We start from the raw sequence: 15,478 nt of genomic DNA, 5'->3' as shown, positions 1-15,478 counted from the left end.
TGTTTGCATCTATTTAGTATCTCATCACAACCTTGGGAGATCCCAAAAGGACTTCATGTCCAAAGTCTTACAGGCAGAAACAGCAAATGAGGTGAATGGCCAGGTAATCTGCATTTGCTGCAACTTAATTTAATAAATTTAGTCCAATGAATGCTATTATTCTACTTCTAAAACTAATAGATTTGTTCTGTTTACGTTGTCTTGCACCGGACTGTAAAACAATTGTTCATAAAACTGTTCCCTGTCTTATAATGCAAATATGAATCCCACTATATACTGCAGGAGCACAACTCTCTTGGGACCCTAGCAATAGCTTTCCCCTTCTCTGCATGTGATTTCTAAATCAGTATTAGCTGGGAGATGTGGTGCACACAGCGGTAAATGCAGCCAACACATATTGGTGAGATAAGATTAAAAGTGAGTGAAAGCCCAAACTAAAAATTTGAATTAAAGTTTCCAATTTCCAAAAATGCAATTCTCCTTTGTTGCGTGTATAGACTTATAACCTTATCAAGTAAAAGTATTTTTCAAAAAAACATTTCAGCCAGTTTTATTTTAAATGATATAAGAAACAAAAGTTTTGTCTAATACAAGGAACATTTTTGCCATCTGGATTATTGAAGTGAATTAGATGCAAGAAGACAGATCTATCTGAGCACCAGCAAGGCAGAAGATACTACTTAGTATTATTACTGATGTAATAGGGATGAACTGATGGGACGTGTAACCTTAGCTCAGTGGTAGTTCCCTTGCCTTTGCGACAGAAGGGTGTGCGTTCAGGTCCCACACCTGAGCACAAAATTGAGGTTGACACTTTCAGTGGGTAGCTGAGGGAATGCCGTACAGTCTGATGTACTGTCTTTCAGCTAAGATATTAAGCCAGGTCCCTGCTTGCCCTAGGTACATATTAAACATGTCAGTTCAATGTCACTCTTTCCTCTGCAGGAAGCATTGTACCTAGACAATACGGGACATTCAAGATTGAAATAGATTCCAGCATTGAACATTGATTCGCCAATACCTTGCCCTCCCCCATCCATAATATATTTAAAAATCTTGCACTTCACATATTTCCTGTTTACAAAATGCAATTCAATGTTTGTCCCTTTTGTATCACTTTTTTCCAGTCTAATTATCTATGCCCATTCTCATAACGGTAACTTCTTATCCAGTATTGGAATCTGCTGCCAGTAGCAACCCGGTGCAACTACATCTTGCCTCTCAAATTGTACAAGTTTTACTATCTAACTATAAAAAATATAAATTAAAGTCAGAACAAATATATGACTTTAAAATGAGCATTGAATTATGCCCGCATGCTCTGGCTCAATTATCCCTGGCTTTTATTATATAACACAATCTTTAAAAGTATATATAGAAATTAAAAGGATTCCAAAAGGGATATAAACATTAGGCGCTGGGTCATTGAACGAGACATTGTTGAAAGGGAGAATATAATTATATACTGTGGGAATTAAACTTCATCAGTGTGGCATCCGTTGGCCCATTTTTTTCCAGCTTGTCTTAACCAGTAGGTCCTTGCTTTTGACGTAAGTCACGATTAACCTCCCAACGTTGCAGCCACACATCTGGCCAACACCATCGTTCCGGCCCATTGTCACCAACATATAAGGAGCACCTGAGGTAAAGAAGGGCGCATAAAAAAACCATCATCAGTCACTGAGATTTACACATTGTTCAGTTTATTAGAAATATCTTCTATTCATTATGACCACTATCGTAAGACTGGAAAGATTCAAGAAAACATAGTAAATGGATGATGGATGAAATGCCGAATGTTTCCCGATGTCGAGTAACATTCAAAGTTTGGGTGAAGCAAAAGTCATTTAGATTCAGGGCTTGTGAAATGTGCTCAGCAATATGATGGGTGTTTGTTACTATTTGTGGTGACCTTTCTACACTGGAAACGCAGTCAGCTTTGAAACTTGTCAAATCAGTTGCACAGGCCGATGCAAGATTATCATTATCATAGAATTTACAGTGCAGAAGGAGGCCATTCGGCCCATCGAGTCTGCACTGGCTCTTGGAAAGAGCACCCTACCCAAGGTCAACACTGCCACCCTATCCCCATAACCCAGCAACCCCACCCAACACTAGGGGCAATTTTGGACACTAAGGGCAATTTATCATGGCCAATCCACCTAACCTGCACATCTTTGGACTGTGGAGGAAACCGGAGCGCCAGGAGGAAACCCACGCACACATGGGGAGGACGTGCAGACTCCGCACAGACAGTGACCCAAGCTGGAATCGAACCTGGGAGCCTGGAGCTGTGAAGCAATTATGCTATCCACAAGGCTACCGTGCTGCCCCTTGTATTAGACAAAACTTTTGTTTCTTATCATGTAGAAGGAAGAGGTTGGCATATTTTCCTCACTGAGCTGAAGGAAATCTTCTCCCATGATTCCATTCCCGCCAACTACAAAGGTATTCCCCTCCTGCCCCACTGGGAGATCCTCATTTCATTCACTACTGATTTGTATGGCCAGCCCATTTTAATACTGAGGATGATACACTGAACATTTTAATGGGCATTGGCTTTATCACATTTTGACATGCAGTGACATTATGTGCAAATCAAATAAATAAAAGGTGCTCGACATGCCAAAGCTCCTGGGAAGTCTTCCAAATCCCCAGACAATGCAGGTTCACCTTGCCTTGGGCACCTTCATGAACGTTACTTCAGGTTGTAATGTCTGCTTTTGGCCTCTTGGACTCAGTACTGATGAACAGCAATCAAGATAATCTCTGGTACACACGGGAAACAGAGCTAAACAACTTAAGATCACTGAGGATCTTTTCATTTGTCAGACGGAGGCATTCATCCAATACAGTGGATTCAACCCATGTTCCAGATTTTAAAGGATAGACTCCACTGTCCTTGGGGCCAAAGTCCTTCTTTCTTTTTTTTCGGTAGGTAGAGAGAATATGAAGTCCTTATTTGCAGTCAATACAATTTATTTGAACATGTTGGGCAGGACTTTCTCTGTGGGCTTTCGGGCCTTGATGTGAGGGTCAAACGTGGATCAGAAGCCGGGGCGATGAGGGTGACAGTCACCCAGCTGTGATATTCCCTGAATTAATCAATGAATTGCCAGAGGGCAGACTCACCCAATCAGTGATGGTCGGTGGGCTCTCCAAGCTCCAGGATGAAGAGCTGAAGTCTGCTTCTTCAGGCAAGGGAGAGAGAGGGTGCCTCTAGGTGGAGGCCCCCCCCCCCCCCCCGCCCCCCCCCCCCCCCCCCCCCCCCCCCCCCGCCCCCCCACGACCACACCTTTAGCTCTCTGGACCTGAAGCTCTGGAATGTTCTCCCTGAACCTCTCCTCCTTTAATATTCTCCTTAAAACATTCACCAGTTTTAATATCTCCTTAAGTGACTCAGTGTCGAATGTTGTCTGTTTACACCTCTGTAAAATTACTTGGGTGTTTTGCGACAGTAAAGGTGCTATATAAAAACAAATTGTTGATATTGAACCATCAATAGTGCAGCACCCTAAGCTTAATGTTTGCAGCATGTTTACCTGGTTTGTACGATTCCATAGGTTCATGTCTAAGGCTATGGACGATATTTTTCACACACGCAATTGCTTGGAATTCAGCTGTGTAAGCAGATTTATGCTCATTCACGTTTGCACAGTCCCCTATCGCAAAAATAATCTTTGTTCCCTTCACATTCAGATGTTCGTCGACTATTATTGCATCGTGTTCATTGAGTTTATCTTCTGTTAAAACAAAAAGAAAACAAAAAAAGAATCGTACAACTAACTCCTTTCACAGGGCCGAGAATACGGCCCCATGGTTACTACAACACTTCGCCTGCAACCATGCGGGGGGGGGGGGAGAGAGACTGTCCCAGGTCTGTCTGCCGCATCAGATGCGAATATCCAAAAATGGACCAGTGACCTTTACACGAACAAAAATAACAAATCATGCAGTGCAGCTGTGGAATGTCTCAATAAAATGTGCAAATACAAACAGAAGCTTCCCCATAACTGTAACTTAAAAAGGATTCTCCATGGAATGTGGCTGGACCAGCATCCCATCCCTAATTGCCCTCGGGAAGGTGGCGGTGAGCTGCCTTCTTGAGCTCTTGTGGTTCATGTGGTGTAGGTACACCCAGTGTGCTGTTAGGGAGGGAGTTCCAGGATTTTGACCCAACGACAGTGAAGGAACGGCGATATATTTCCAAGTCAGGATGATGAGTGGCTTGGAGGGGAACCTCCATGTGGTGGGGTTCCCATGGTATCTGCTGCCCTTGCCCTCAGGATTGCAAACTGAGCAGTTGCCTAGGATAGCAAAGTTTGTGGTGTGGCAAAAAATGTAATTGAAACTACATCGCGATTTAAAATGATAGAAGCAACTTTCCACAAGTGCCCCAAGTTTCCACAGATGAATCCAAAACTCTGGAATTTTCTGAAGCACGTCTTTCCCGGACCCACCCATCCCTCCTCATATTCATTAACCATCTCCTCTGTGTTTTCTGATCCACCAATCAGAGCCTCCCCTTCCTCTCGGTGCTCGCTGATCCACCAATCACAGCCTCCTCTTCCTCTCGGTGTTTGCTGATCCACCAATCACAGCCTTCCGTTTCCCTCCAAGCTAGCTGATCCACCAATGATGGCTTCCTCTTTTCCCACTCTGCACCCAGAGTGCTCGCTGATCCTGCAATCAAAGCCTCCCGTTTACCTCTGCATACTTGCTGACCATCCTATCATAGCTTTCCCTTTCCTTGTCCCCCTCCCGCACGTGCTCACTAATCCTCCAACTACAGTTGCCCCTCTCGCCCGCTCCTCGTAGTGGTTACCTAAGAGTTCCACATTTTCTTTTTTTTTTATTAAATATTTTATTGAAAATTTTTGGTCAACCAACACAGTACATTGTGCATCCTTTACACAATATTATAACAACACAAATAACAATGACCTATTTTATAAACAAAAAATGAATAAATAATAAATAACAAAAATGAAAACTAGCCCTAATTGGCAACTGCCTTGTCACAAGTAACACTCTCCAAAAATATAATTTAACAGTCCAATATATAATTATCTGTAGCAACGACCTATACATACTATACAGTATATATTAACAACCCTGAGAGTCCTTCTGGTTCCTCCTCCACCCCCCCCCCCCCCCCCCGCCCCCCCCCCCCCCCCCCCCCCCCCCGATCCTGGGCTGCTGCTGCTGCCTTCTTTTCCCCATTCCGTCTATCTTTCTGCGAGGTATTCGACGAACGGTTGCCACCGCCTGGTGAACCCTTGAGCCGACCCCCTTAGGACGAACTTAATCCGCTCTAGCTTTATAAACCCCGCCATGTCATTTATCCAGGTCTCCACCCCCGGGGGCTTGGCTTCTTTCCACATTAGCAATATCCTGCGCCGGGCTACTAGGGACGCAAAGGCCAAAACATCGGCCTCTCTCGCCTCCTGCACTCCCGGCTCTTGTGCAACCCCAAATATAGCCAACCCCCAGCTTGGTTCGACCCGGACTCCTACTACTTTTGAAAGCACCTTTGTCACCCCCATCCAAAACCCCTGTAGTGCTGGGCATGACCAAAACATATGGGGATGATTCGCTGGGCTTCTCGAGCACCTCGCACACCTATCCTCCACCCCAAAAAATTTACTGAGCCGTGCTCCAGTCATATGTGCCCTGTGTAATACCTTAAACTGAATCAGGCTTAGCCTGGCACACGAGGACGACGAGTTTACCCTGCTTAGGGCATCTGCCCATAGCCCCTCCTCGATCTCCTCCCCCAGCTCTTCTTCCCATTTCCCTTTTAGTTCATCTACCATAGTCTCCCCTTCGTCCCTCATTTCCCTATATATATCTGACACCTTACCATCCCCCACCCATGTCTTTGAGATCACTCTGTCCTGCACCTCTTGTGTCGGGAGCTGCGGGAATTCCCTCACCTGTTGCCTCGCAAAAGCCCTCAGTTGCATATACCTGAATGCATTCCCTTGGGGCAACCCATATTTCTCGGTCAGCGCTCCCAGACTCGCGAACTTCCCATCCACAAACAGATCTTTCAGTTGCGTTATTCCTGCTCTTTGCCACATTCCATATCCCCCATCCATTCCCCCCGGGGCAAACCTATGGTTGTTTCTTATCGGGGACCCCCCCAAGGCTCCAGTCTTTCCCCTATGCCGTCTCCACTGTCCCCAAATCTTCAGTGTAGCCACCACCACCGGGCTTGTGGTGTAGTTCCTCGGTGAGAACGGCAATGGGGCTGTCACCATAGCCTGTAGGCTAGTCCCCCTACAGGACGCCCTCTCTAATCTCTTCCACGCCGCTCCCTCCTCCTCTCCCATCCACTTACTCACCATTGAAATATTAACGGCCCAATAATACTCACTTAGGCTTGGTAGTGCCAGCCCCCCCCTATCCCTGCTACGCTGTAAGAATCCCTTCCTCACTCTCGGGGTCTTCCCGGCCCACACAAAACCCATGATGCTCTTTTCAATCCTTTTAAAAAAAGCCTTCGTAATCACCACCGGGAGGCACTGAAACACAAAGAGGAATCTCGGGAGGACCACCATCTTAACCGCCTGCACCCTCCCTGCCATTGACAGGGATACCATATCCCATCTCTTGAAATCCTCCTCCATCTGTTCCACCAACCGCGTTAAATTTAACCAATGCAATGTGCCCCAATTCTTAGCTATCTGGATCCCCAGGTAACGAAAGTCCCTTGTTACCTTCCTCAACGGTAGGTCCTCTATTTCTCTACTCTGCTCCCCTGGATGCACCACAAACAACTCACTTTTCCCCATGTTCAATTTATACCCTGAAAAATCCCCAAACTCCCCAAGTATCCGCATTATTTCTGGCATCCCCTCCGCCGGGTCCGCCACGTATAGTAGCAAATTGTCCGCATACAAAGATACCCGGTGCTCTTCTCCTCCCCTAAGTACTCCCCTCCACTTCTTGGAACCCCTCAACGCTATCGCCAGGGGCTCAATCGCCAGTGCAAACAATAATGGGGACAGAGGGCATCCCTGCCTTGTCCCTCTATGGAGCCGAAAATATGCAGATCCCCGTCCATTCGTGACCACGCTCGCCACTGGGGCCCTATACAACAGCTGCACCCATCTAACATACCCCTCTCCAAAACCAAATCTCCTCAACACCTCCCACAAATAATCCCACTCCACTCTATCAAATGCTTTCTCGGCATCCATCGCCACTACTATCTCCGTTTCTCCCTCTGGTGGGGCCATCATCATTACCCCTAACAACCTCCGTATATTCGTGTTCAGCTGTCTCCCCTTCACAAACCCAGTTTGGTCCTCGTGCACCACCCCCGGGACACATTCCTCTATTCTCATTGCCATTACCTTGGCCAGGACCTTGGCATCTACATTTAGGAGGGAAATAGGTCTATAGGACCCGCATTGTAGCGGGTCCTTTTCCTTCTTTAAGAAAAACGATATCGTTGCTTCAGACATAGTCGGGGGCAGTTGTCCCCTTTCCTTTGCCTCATTAAAGGTCCTCGTCAGTTCCGGGGCGAGCAAGTCCACATATTTTCGATAGAATTCGACTGGGAATCCATCCGGTCCCGGGGCCTTTCCCGCCTGCATGATCCTAATTCCTTTCACCACTTCTTCTACCTCGATCTGTGCTCCCAGTCCCACCCTTTCCTGCTCTTCCACCTTGGGAAATTCCAGCCGATCCAAGAAGCCCATCATTCTCTCCCTCCCATCCGGGGGTTGAGCTTCATATAATTTTTTATAAAATGTCTTGAACACTCCATTCACTCTCTCTGCTCCCCGCTCCATCTCTCCTTCCTCATCCCTCACTCCCCCTATTTCCCTCGCTGCTCCCCTTTTCCTCAATTGGTGTGCCAGCAACCTGCTCGCCTTCTCCCCATATCTCCCCATATACTGTACACCCTGTGCCTTCCTCCATTGTGCCTCTGCAGTGCCTGTAGTCAGCAAGTCAAATTCTACATGTAGCCTTTGCCTTTCCCTGTACAGTCCCTCCTCCGGTGCTTCCGCATATTGTCTGTCCACCCTCAAAAGTTCTTGCAGCAACCGCTCCCGTTCCTTACTCTCCTGCTTCCCTTTATGTGCCCTTATTGATATCAGCTCCCCTCTAACCACCGCCTTCAACGCCTCCCAGACCACTCCCACCTGGACCTCCCCATTATCATTGAGTTCCAAGTACTTTTCAATGCACCGCCTCACCCTTAGACACACCCCCTCATCTGCCATTAGTCCCATGTCCATTCTCCAGGGTGGGCGCCTTCCTGTTTCCTCCCCTATCTCCAAGTCCACCCAGTGTGGAGCGTGATCCGAAATGGCTATAGCCGTATACTCCGTTCCCCTCACCTTCGGGATCAATGCCCTACCCAGCACAAAAAAGTCTATTCGCGAGTAGACTTTATGGACATAGGAGAAAAACGAGAACTCCTTACTCCTAGGTCTGCTAAATCTCCACGGGTCTACACCTCCCATCTGCTCCATAAAATCTTTAAGTACCTTGGCTGCTGCCGGCCTCCTTCCAGTCCTGGACTTCGACCTATCCAGCCCTGGTTCCAACACCGTATTAAAATCTCCCCCCATTATCAGCTTTCCCATCTCTAGGTCCGGAATGCGTCCTAGCATCCGCCTCATAAAATTGGCATCATCCCAGTTCGGGGCATATACGTTTACCAAAACCACCGTCTCCCCCTGTAGTTTGCCACTCACCATCACGTATCTGCCCCCGTTATCCGCCACTATAGTCTTTGCCTCGAACATTACCCGCTTCCCCACTAATATAGCCACCCCCCTGTTTTTCGCATCTAGCCCCGAATGGAACACCTGCCCCACCCATCCTTTGCGTAGCCTAACCTGGTCTATCAGTTTCAGGTGCGTTTCCTGTAACATAACCACATCTGCCTTAAGTTTCTTAAGGTGTGCGAGTACCCGTGCCCTCTTTATCGGCCCGTTCAGCCCTCTCACGTTCCACGTGATCAGCCGAGTTGGGGGGCTTCCTACCCCCCCCTTGTCGATTAGCCATCACCTTTTTCCAGCTCCTCACCCGGTTCCCACGCAGCTGTATCTCCCCCAGGCGGTGTCCCCCCGCCCATCCTCTCCCATACCAGCTCCCCCCTCTCCCCAGCAGCAGCAACCCAGTAATTCCCCCCTCCCACCCCCCCCCGCTAGCGTAATTACTCCCCCCATGTTGCTCCCAGAAGTCAGCAAACTCTGGCTGACCTCGGCTTCCCCCCGTGACCTCGGCTCGCACCGTGTGACGCCCCCTCCTTCCTGCTTCTCTATTGCCGCCATGATTATCATAGCGCGGGAACCAAGCCCGCGCTTCTCCCTTGGCCCCGCCCCTAATGGCCAACGCCCCATCTCCTCCACCTCCCCTCCTCCCCCCATCACCACCTGTGGGAGAGAGAAAAGTTACCACATCGCAGGATTAGTACATAAAACCCCTCTTTGCCCCCCACATTCGCCCCACCACTTTGTTCGAACGTTCTTTTTAATAACCCGCTCATTCCAGTTTTTCTTCCACAATAAAAGTCCACGCTTCATCCGCCGTCTCAAAGTAGTGGTGCCTCCCTCGATATATGACCCACAGTCTTGCCGGTTGCAGCATTCCAAATTTTATCTTCTTTTTATGAAGCACCGCCTTGGCCCGATTAAAGCTCGCCCTCCTTCTCGCCACCTCCGCACTCCAGTCTTGATAAACGCGGATCACCGCGTTCTCCCATTTACTGCTCCGAGTTTTCTTCGCCCATCTAAGGACCATTTCTCTATCCTTAAAACGGAGGAATCTCACCACTATGGCTCTGGGAATTTCTCCTGCTCTCGGTCCTCGCGCCATCACTCGGTATGCTCCCTCCACCTCCAACGGACCCGCCGGGGCCTCCGCTCCCACTAACGAGTGCAGCATCGTGCTCACATATGCCCCGACGTCCGCTCCCTCCACACCTTCAGGAAGACCAAGAATCCTCAGGTTGTTCCTCCTTGCGTTGTTTTCCAGTGCCTCCAACCTTTCCACACATCGTTTCTGATGTGCCTCCTGCGTCTCCGTCTTCACCACCAGGCCCTGTATATCGTCCTCATTCTCGGCTGCCTTTGCCTTCACGACCCGAAGCTCCCGCTCCTGGGTCTTTTGTTCCTCCTTTAGCCCTTCGATCGCCTGTAGTATCGGGGCCAACAGCTCTTTCTTCATTTCCTTTTTGATCTCTTCCACACAGCATTTCAAGAACTCTTGTTGTTCAGGGCCCCATGTTAAACTGCCACCTTCCGACGCCATCTTGGTTTTTGCTTGCCTTCCTTGCCGCTGTTCTAAAGGATCCACTGCAATCTGGCCACTCTCTCCTCCTTTTTCCATCCGTATCCAGGGGGGATTCCCTTCTGGTTTACCGCACAGTGTTTTTAGCCGTCAAAATTGCCGTTGGGGCTCCTATCAAGAGCCCAAAAGTCCGTTTCACAGGGAGCTGCCGAAACGTGCGACTCAGCTGGTCATCGCCGCACCCGGAAGTCGAGTTCCACATTTTCAACCAATCACAAAGCTCCTGGGTGATCCCGTGGTTAGGTGGGTGTGAAGTCGCATGAGAGGTGGGGCAGTGTGAAATCCACTGAGCAGCGCTGAGGGAACTTACACAGATCCTGCTTGTTCTGCTAGGTGGTTGAGGTTGAAGGCTTGGACAGAGCTGATGAAGGAGGTTTGGTGAGCTGTCGCAGTGCATCTTGTAGATAATGCTCGCTGCTGCCACTGAGCGCTGGTGGTAGAGTGAGTGAAAGTTCCTGGTGGTAGATGGTATGCCAATCAGCTGGTCTGATTTCTTCTGGATGGTATCGAGCTGCTTGAGTGTTGCTGGAGCTGCGCTCATCCAGGCAAGTGGAGAGTAATCCATCACACTCCTGGCCTGTGCTTTGGAGACGGTGGACAGACTTTAGGGATAGGGTTGACAATGCTCCCGGAATGGCTGGGAGATACCTGGAATTGCCCTCAATCTCCCAGTGGCTATTAAAAGCAGTCCAGGAGATTTTAAAATTATACTATTCCCCAGTAATCAAATGTCTCCCATCCAGGCAGCCACAGAGTCCATTTCACTGAATTATATTTCACCAGGGGAGACGGTGGCATAGCGTTATTGCCACTAGACAATGATCCACGGTCATGGTCTGTGTTCCAATCCCACCATGGCAGATGGTGAAATTTGAATTCAATAAACAAAATCTGGAATGAAAAGTCTGATGATGACCAAGAAACCATTGTTGATTGTCGTAAAAACCCATCTGGTTTATTAAAGTCCTTCAGGGAAGGAAATCAGCCGCCCTCACCCGGTCTGGCCTACACGTGACTCCAGACCAACACAGAGATGTGGTTGACTCTTAACTGCCCCTGAAATGGCCTGGCAAGTTACTCAGTTCAAGGGCAAGTAGGGACGGGCAACAAATGCTGGCCCAGCCAGCGATGCCCAGATCCCAAGAATGAATGAAATAAAGGCAGGCTAGGCAGCACTCCCGTGCAGGTACAGCCAGCGTGATGAAGTAACACATTACATAGCGACCGTGCACATGTACTAACCTCACAGATGTTGCTGCTCTGCCTGTTTTTGTAATCCCGCCTGCGCTGGGGTGAGCTGGCAGGGGACATCTGCCCTGGTCCCAGGGATGGAGTGTGTGAGTCTGTTAATGTAACCATCAGGTGGGAGCAGGCCAGAGAGTGCAGTACAAGGCAGCTGTTTGTCAGTGCCCAGTGTCTAGTATCAGAGGCTATGGACTTTGGCGCCCTGCTTGGACTCATCCGCCTCACGTCACACCACCGGGATGGAACATAGAACAGTACAGCACAGTACAGGCCCTTCAGCCCATGATGTTGTGCCGGCCATTTATCCTAATCTAAGATCAACCTAACCAACACCCCTTCAATTTACCGCTGTCCATGTGCCTATCTAAGAAGTGCTTAAATGCCCCTAATGAAATGAAATGAAAATCGCTTATTGTCACAAGTAGGCTTCAAATGAAGTTACGGTGAAAAGCCCCTAGTCGCCACCTTCCGGCACCTGTTCGGGGAGGCTGGTACAGGAATTGAACTGTGCTGCTGGCCTGCCTTGGCCTGCTTTAAAAGCCAGCTATTTAGCCCTGTGCTAAACCAGCCCCTTACTCAGACTCCACCACCTCTGCTGGCATTCCACACACCCACCACTCTCTGTGTAAAGAACCTACCTCTGACATCTCCCCTATACCTTCCTCCAATCAACTTAAAATTATGTCCCCTCGTGACAGCCATTTCCACCCTGGGGAAAAGTCTCTGGCTATCCACTCTATCCATGCTTCTCATCACCTTGTGTACCTCTATCAAGTCACCTCTCTTCCTTCTTCGCTCCAGTGAGAAAAGCCCTTGCTCACTCAACTTTCCTTCATAAGAGATGCCCTCCAGTCCAGGCAGCATCTTGGTAAATCTCCTCTGTACCCTCTCCAAAGCATCCACTTCCTTCCTACAATGAGGTGACCAGAACTGGACACAATATTCCAAGTGTGGTCTAACCAGGGTTTTATAAACCTGCAGCAAAACCTCGCGGCTCTTAAACTCAATCCCCCTGTTAATGAAAGCCATGCATCCTCCCACAGTTTACTTTGGTATTGCAGATACTCAGTGCAGATACTCAGTGCAGATACTCAGTGCAGATACTCAGTGCAGATACTCAGTGCCAGGCTGACCAAATCCCAAAGGGAAATTTGCAACTGCTGCAAGAATGGTTTTGCAATTTGAGTATTCTGAGGAGTTTTCTGAAGCCAAGAAGTAACTCTCAAACCAATTGTGATGATTTTACATTAAAATTACACATTTATTAAAAACAAAGAAATAAAATAACACTTAGAATACATGAACACCTTTACACAGTTAACAGCACTTTCCATATAACCATATCAAACTACTTGCCTTCACACCTCCCTTATTGCTGCTTTTGACCTATGCAGTCTATCTGTCTTCAATTCAATTCAATCAGGCACACCCCCACAAGCTTATTCCCCAGTAGATGACAATATGACGGCGATATTGCAAAAAATATATAGTAACGCTTTTGTTTTTCTCCAGCTTGCCACGCAATGTAAAAGGTTCATGTTGAACCTCTAGATCAACTATACTTCCCATAAAGTCCGGGTCAAGCCAAGCTGGGGGCTAGCACTATTTGGAGTAGTGGACGAGCCGGGAGTGCAGGAGGCGAAAGAGGCCGGCATTCTGGCCTTTGCGTCCCTAGTAGCCCGGCGAAGGATCTTGCTAATGTGGAAGGAGGCGAAGCCCTCCAGCGTGGAGGCCTGGATAAATGACATTGCTGGGTTCATTAAGCTGGAGAGGATAAAGTTTGCCTTGAGAGGGTCTGCGCAGGGGTTCTCCAGGCGGTGGCAACCATGTCTAGACTATCTCGCTGTGCGTTAGATGAAGGTCGGTCAGCAGCAGCAGCAACCCGGGGGGGGGGGGGGGGGGGGGGGGGGGGGAAGGGGGGTCTGCCTGGGGGGTATTTGAGCAAGAGAACACATGAAAGATCTGGAAAACTGGCATGGACGGGAGGAATTCAGGGTACAAAGCTCTGGAACATATCGTTTTATCATGTTTATATCTTGCTATGTGCGTTTGCTTTCTATTTTGTTACGAGGGGGGGTGGGGTTTTGTTTGTAAGGGTGAAAAATTGTGTTAAAAAACTTCAATAAATATATATATATTTTTTTAAACTATACTTCCCATTCTATCTCCATAGGCCTTCAATCCCATTGTGTCCAAAAATCTATCAATCTCAGTCTTGGAGATAGTCAGCGATTGAGCATCTGGGATCAGGGTAGAGAATACAACAGATTCGTAACCCTCTGAGTGAAGAAACTCCCTCTAATCTCTGTCCTAAATAGTCCATTCCTTACCCTGTCTCTTAATTCTAGACCTGCCAGTCGGGATCTTCCCTGTTGGCCTAGGAATTCAATATTTTTCGGTAGGATCATTCTTCTAAACTCCGGAGAAAACCCAGGACGAATCGTACACAATCTGCTCTCGTAGGAGAGTTCTCTCACCGCAGGAATCGGTCCAATGAGCCTTTGTTGCATTCCCGCTAAGGCACAAATACCTTCTCCATTCTTCCTACCAAAATGGATAATTTCACGGTTCCTCGCATTATTTCCCATGTGTCACCTTGTGTCCAAACACTTGACCGGTCTATAACTCTCTGCAGCCGCATTGCATCCTCCCACGGTTTACTTTCCCACATAGATTTGGATGATTAGCAAACTTGCATATAATACACTTGATCCCATCATCTACATCATTGATACAGATTGCAAATAGCTGAGGCCCGGGCACTGGTCCTTGCAGCATTCTTCTAGTTACACGCCACTATTGTGAAAATCTGTTCTTACTCTTTAGTTTTTGTCTGTTAATCAATCCTCGGACAATGTTGATAAAGTACAGCCAATCACTGGAGCTTGAATCTTGTGTAGCAGCCTATTGTGTGGAACATTATAGAATGCCTTCTGAATATCCATCCACTGGTTTCCCCAATCTATCCTCATCCTCATAAAAATCCAATAGATTTGTCAAACGCAATTTCCCTTTCACAAAACAGCGTTGATTCTACCTAATCATAATGATTTCCTAATTGCCATGATTCTAGAATTCTTCCTCCTACTGATTCCAGGCTAACTGTCCAATGGTTCCATGCTTTCTCCCTCCGTCCTTTTTTAAGCTGTGAGGTTACATCTGTCACCTTCCAGTCCACAGGAATAGTCCGAGAAACTCTGGAAGATCGATATCGATGTATCCAATATCCCTACTCTTAAAATCCAAGATTTTAAACCTTGAGGTCAGTTTTAAGTGGCATGGATTTCTCCACTAACTTTTCTTTACTAATATTAATGATTATAAGTTTCTTTGGACCCTTGGGTTCCCACCACAATTTCCAGTACATTTGTTTTGTCTTGTGCCAAGAATGCAAAATATTTGTTTCACTTCTCTGTCATTTCCTTGTCCCCTGTAATAATTTCTTCTGTTCTGCCCCAAGGTACCCATATTTACTTCCACTGATCTTACTGAGCTATCCAAAAAAAAGATCACTTTTTAAAAATCACTTTGTATGCAGTCCATTGATATCTTGAGCCTATTCAATTTCGCTTGATAATGAACTATGGGAATTTTAAAAGCATCAAAGTTGATGATAGATTGGGGGGAAAAAGGATATGCGATAGTTCAATATTTGTATAATATACATACAACTCATGGGAAACTTGTAAGGCAACTTAAAAGCAAACTAAAAATACAAAGACGAAATTGTGCTGCTATTAAGTAGATTAACCACTAATATTTGACAAAGTTACCTTTTTATGGTTCAGAGCTGCAGAAATTTTGTTGGAGCAATTCCTCTCATGTGGCTATGGCATAAGTGCAAGTCCCATGCAGCTAAGACTCTCTATTTTAACAGTAATATTCAGCCAATGCTTTGCAAATGAAAATGGAGTGTGCC

General features: G+C 47.3%; 1 protein-coding gene across 3 annotated transcripts in view; it reads right to left on the bottom strand.

Moving 5' to 3' along the window:
• Positions 1–423: 423 nt before the first annotated feature.
• The window catches only part of LOC140403560 (ferroptosis suppressor protein 1-like), a 70,675-nt gene continuing 55,620 nt past the window's right edge, over positions 424–15,478 (bottom strand). For 2 of the 3 annotated variants that reach the window (XM_072491575.1, XM_072491574.1), the window contains exons 9-10: positions 3,543–3,743; positions 424–1,639 (exon numbers count right to left, since the gene is read on the bottom strand). In XM_072491575.1, coding sequence (XP_072347676.1) covers positions 1,485–1,639; positions 3,543–3,743 — 356 coding nt within the window. In that variant the 3' untranslated portion in view covers positions 424–1,484. The remainder of the gene's footprint in view (positions 1,640–3,542; positions 3,744–15,478) is intronic. The other variant, XM_072491576.1, reaches the window with a different exon arrangement.

The sequence above is a fragment of the Scyliorhinus torazame genome, chromosome 28, assembly GCF_047496885.1.
Source record: "Scyliorhinus torazame isolate Kashiwa2021f chromosome 28, sScyTor2.1, whole genome shotgun sequence".
NCBI classification, from domain to species: Eukaryota; Metazoa; Chordata; class Chondrichthyes; order Carcharhiniformes; family Scyliorhinidae; genus Scyliorhinus; species Scyliorhinus torazame.
Note: the sequence above shows the minus strand (reverse complement) of the source record. Positions and strands in the feature narration are given on the sequence as shown.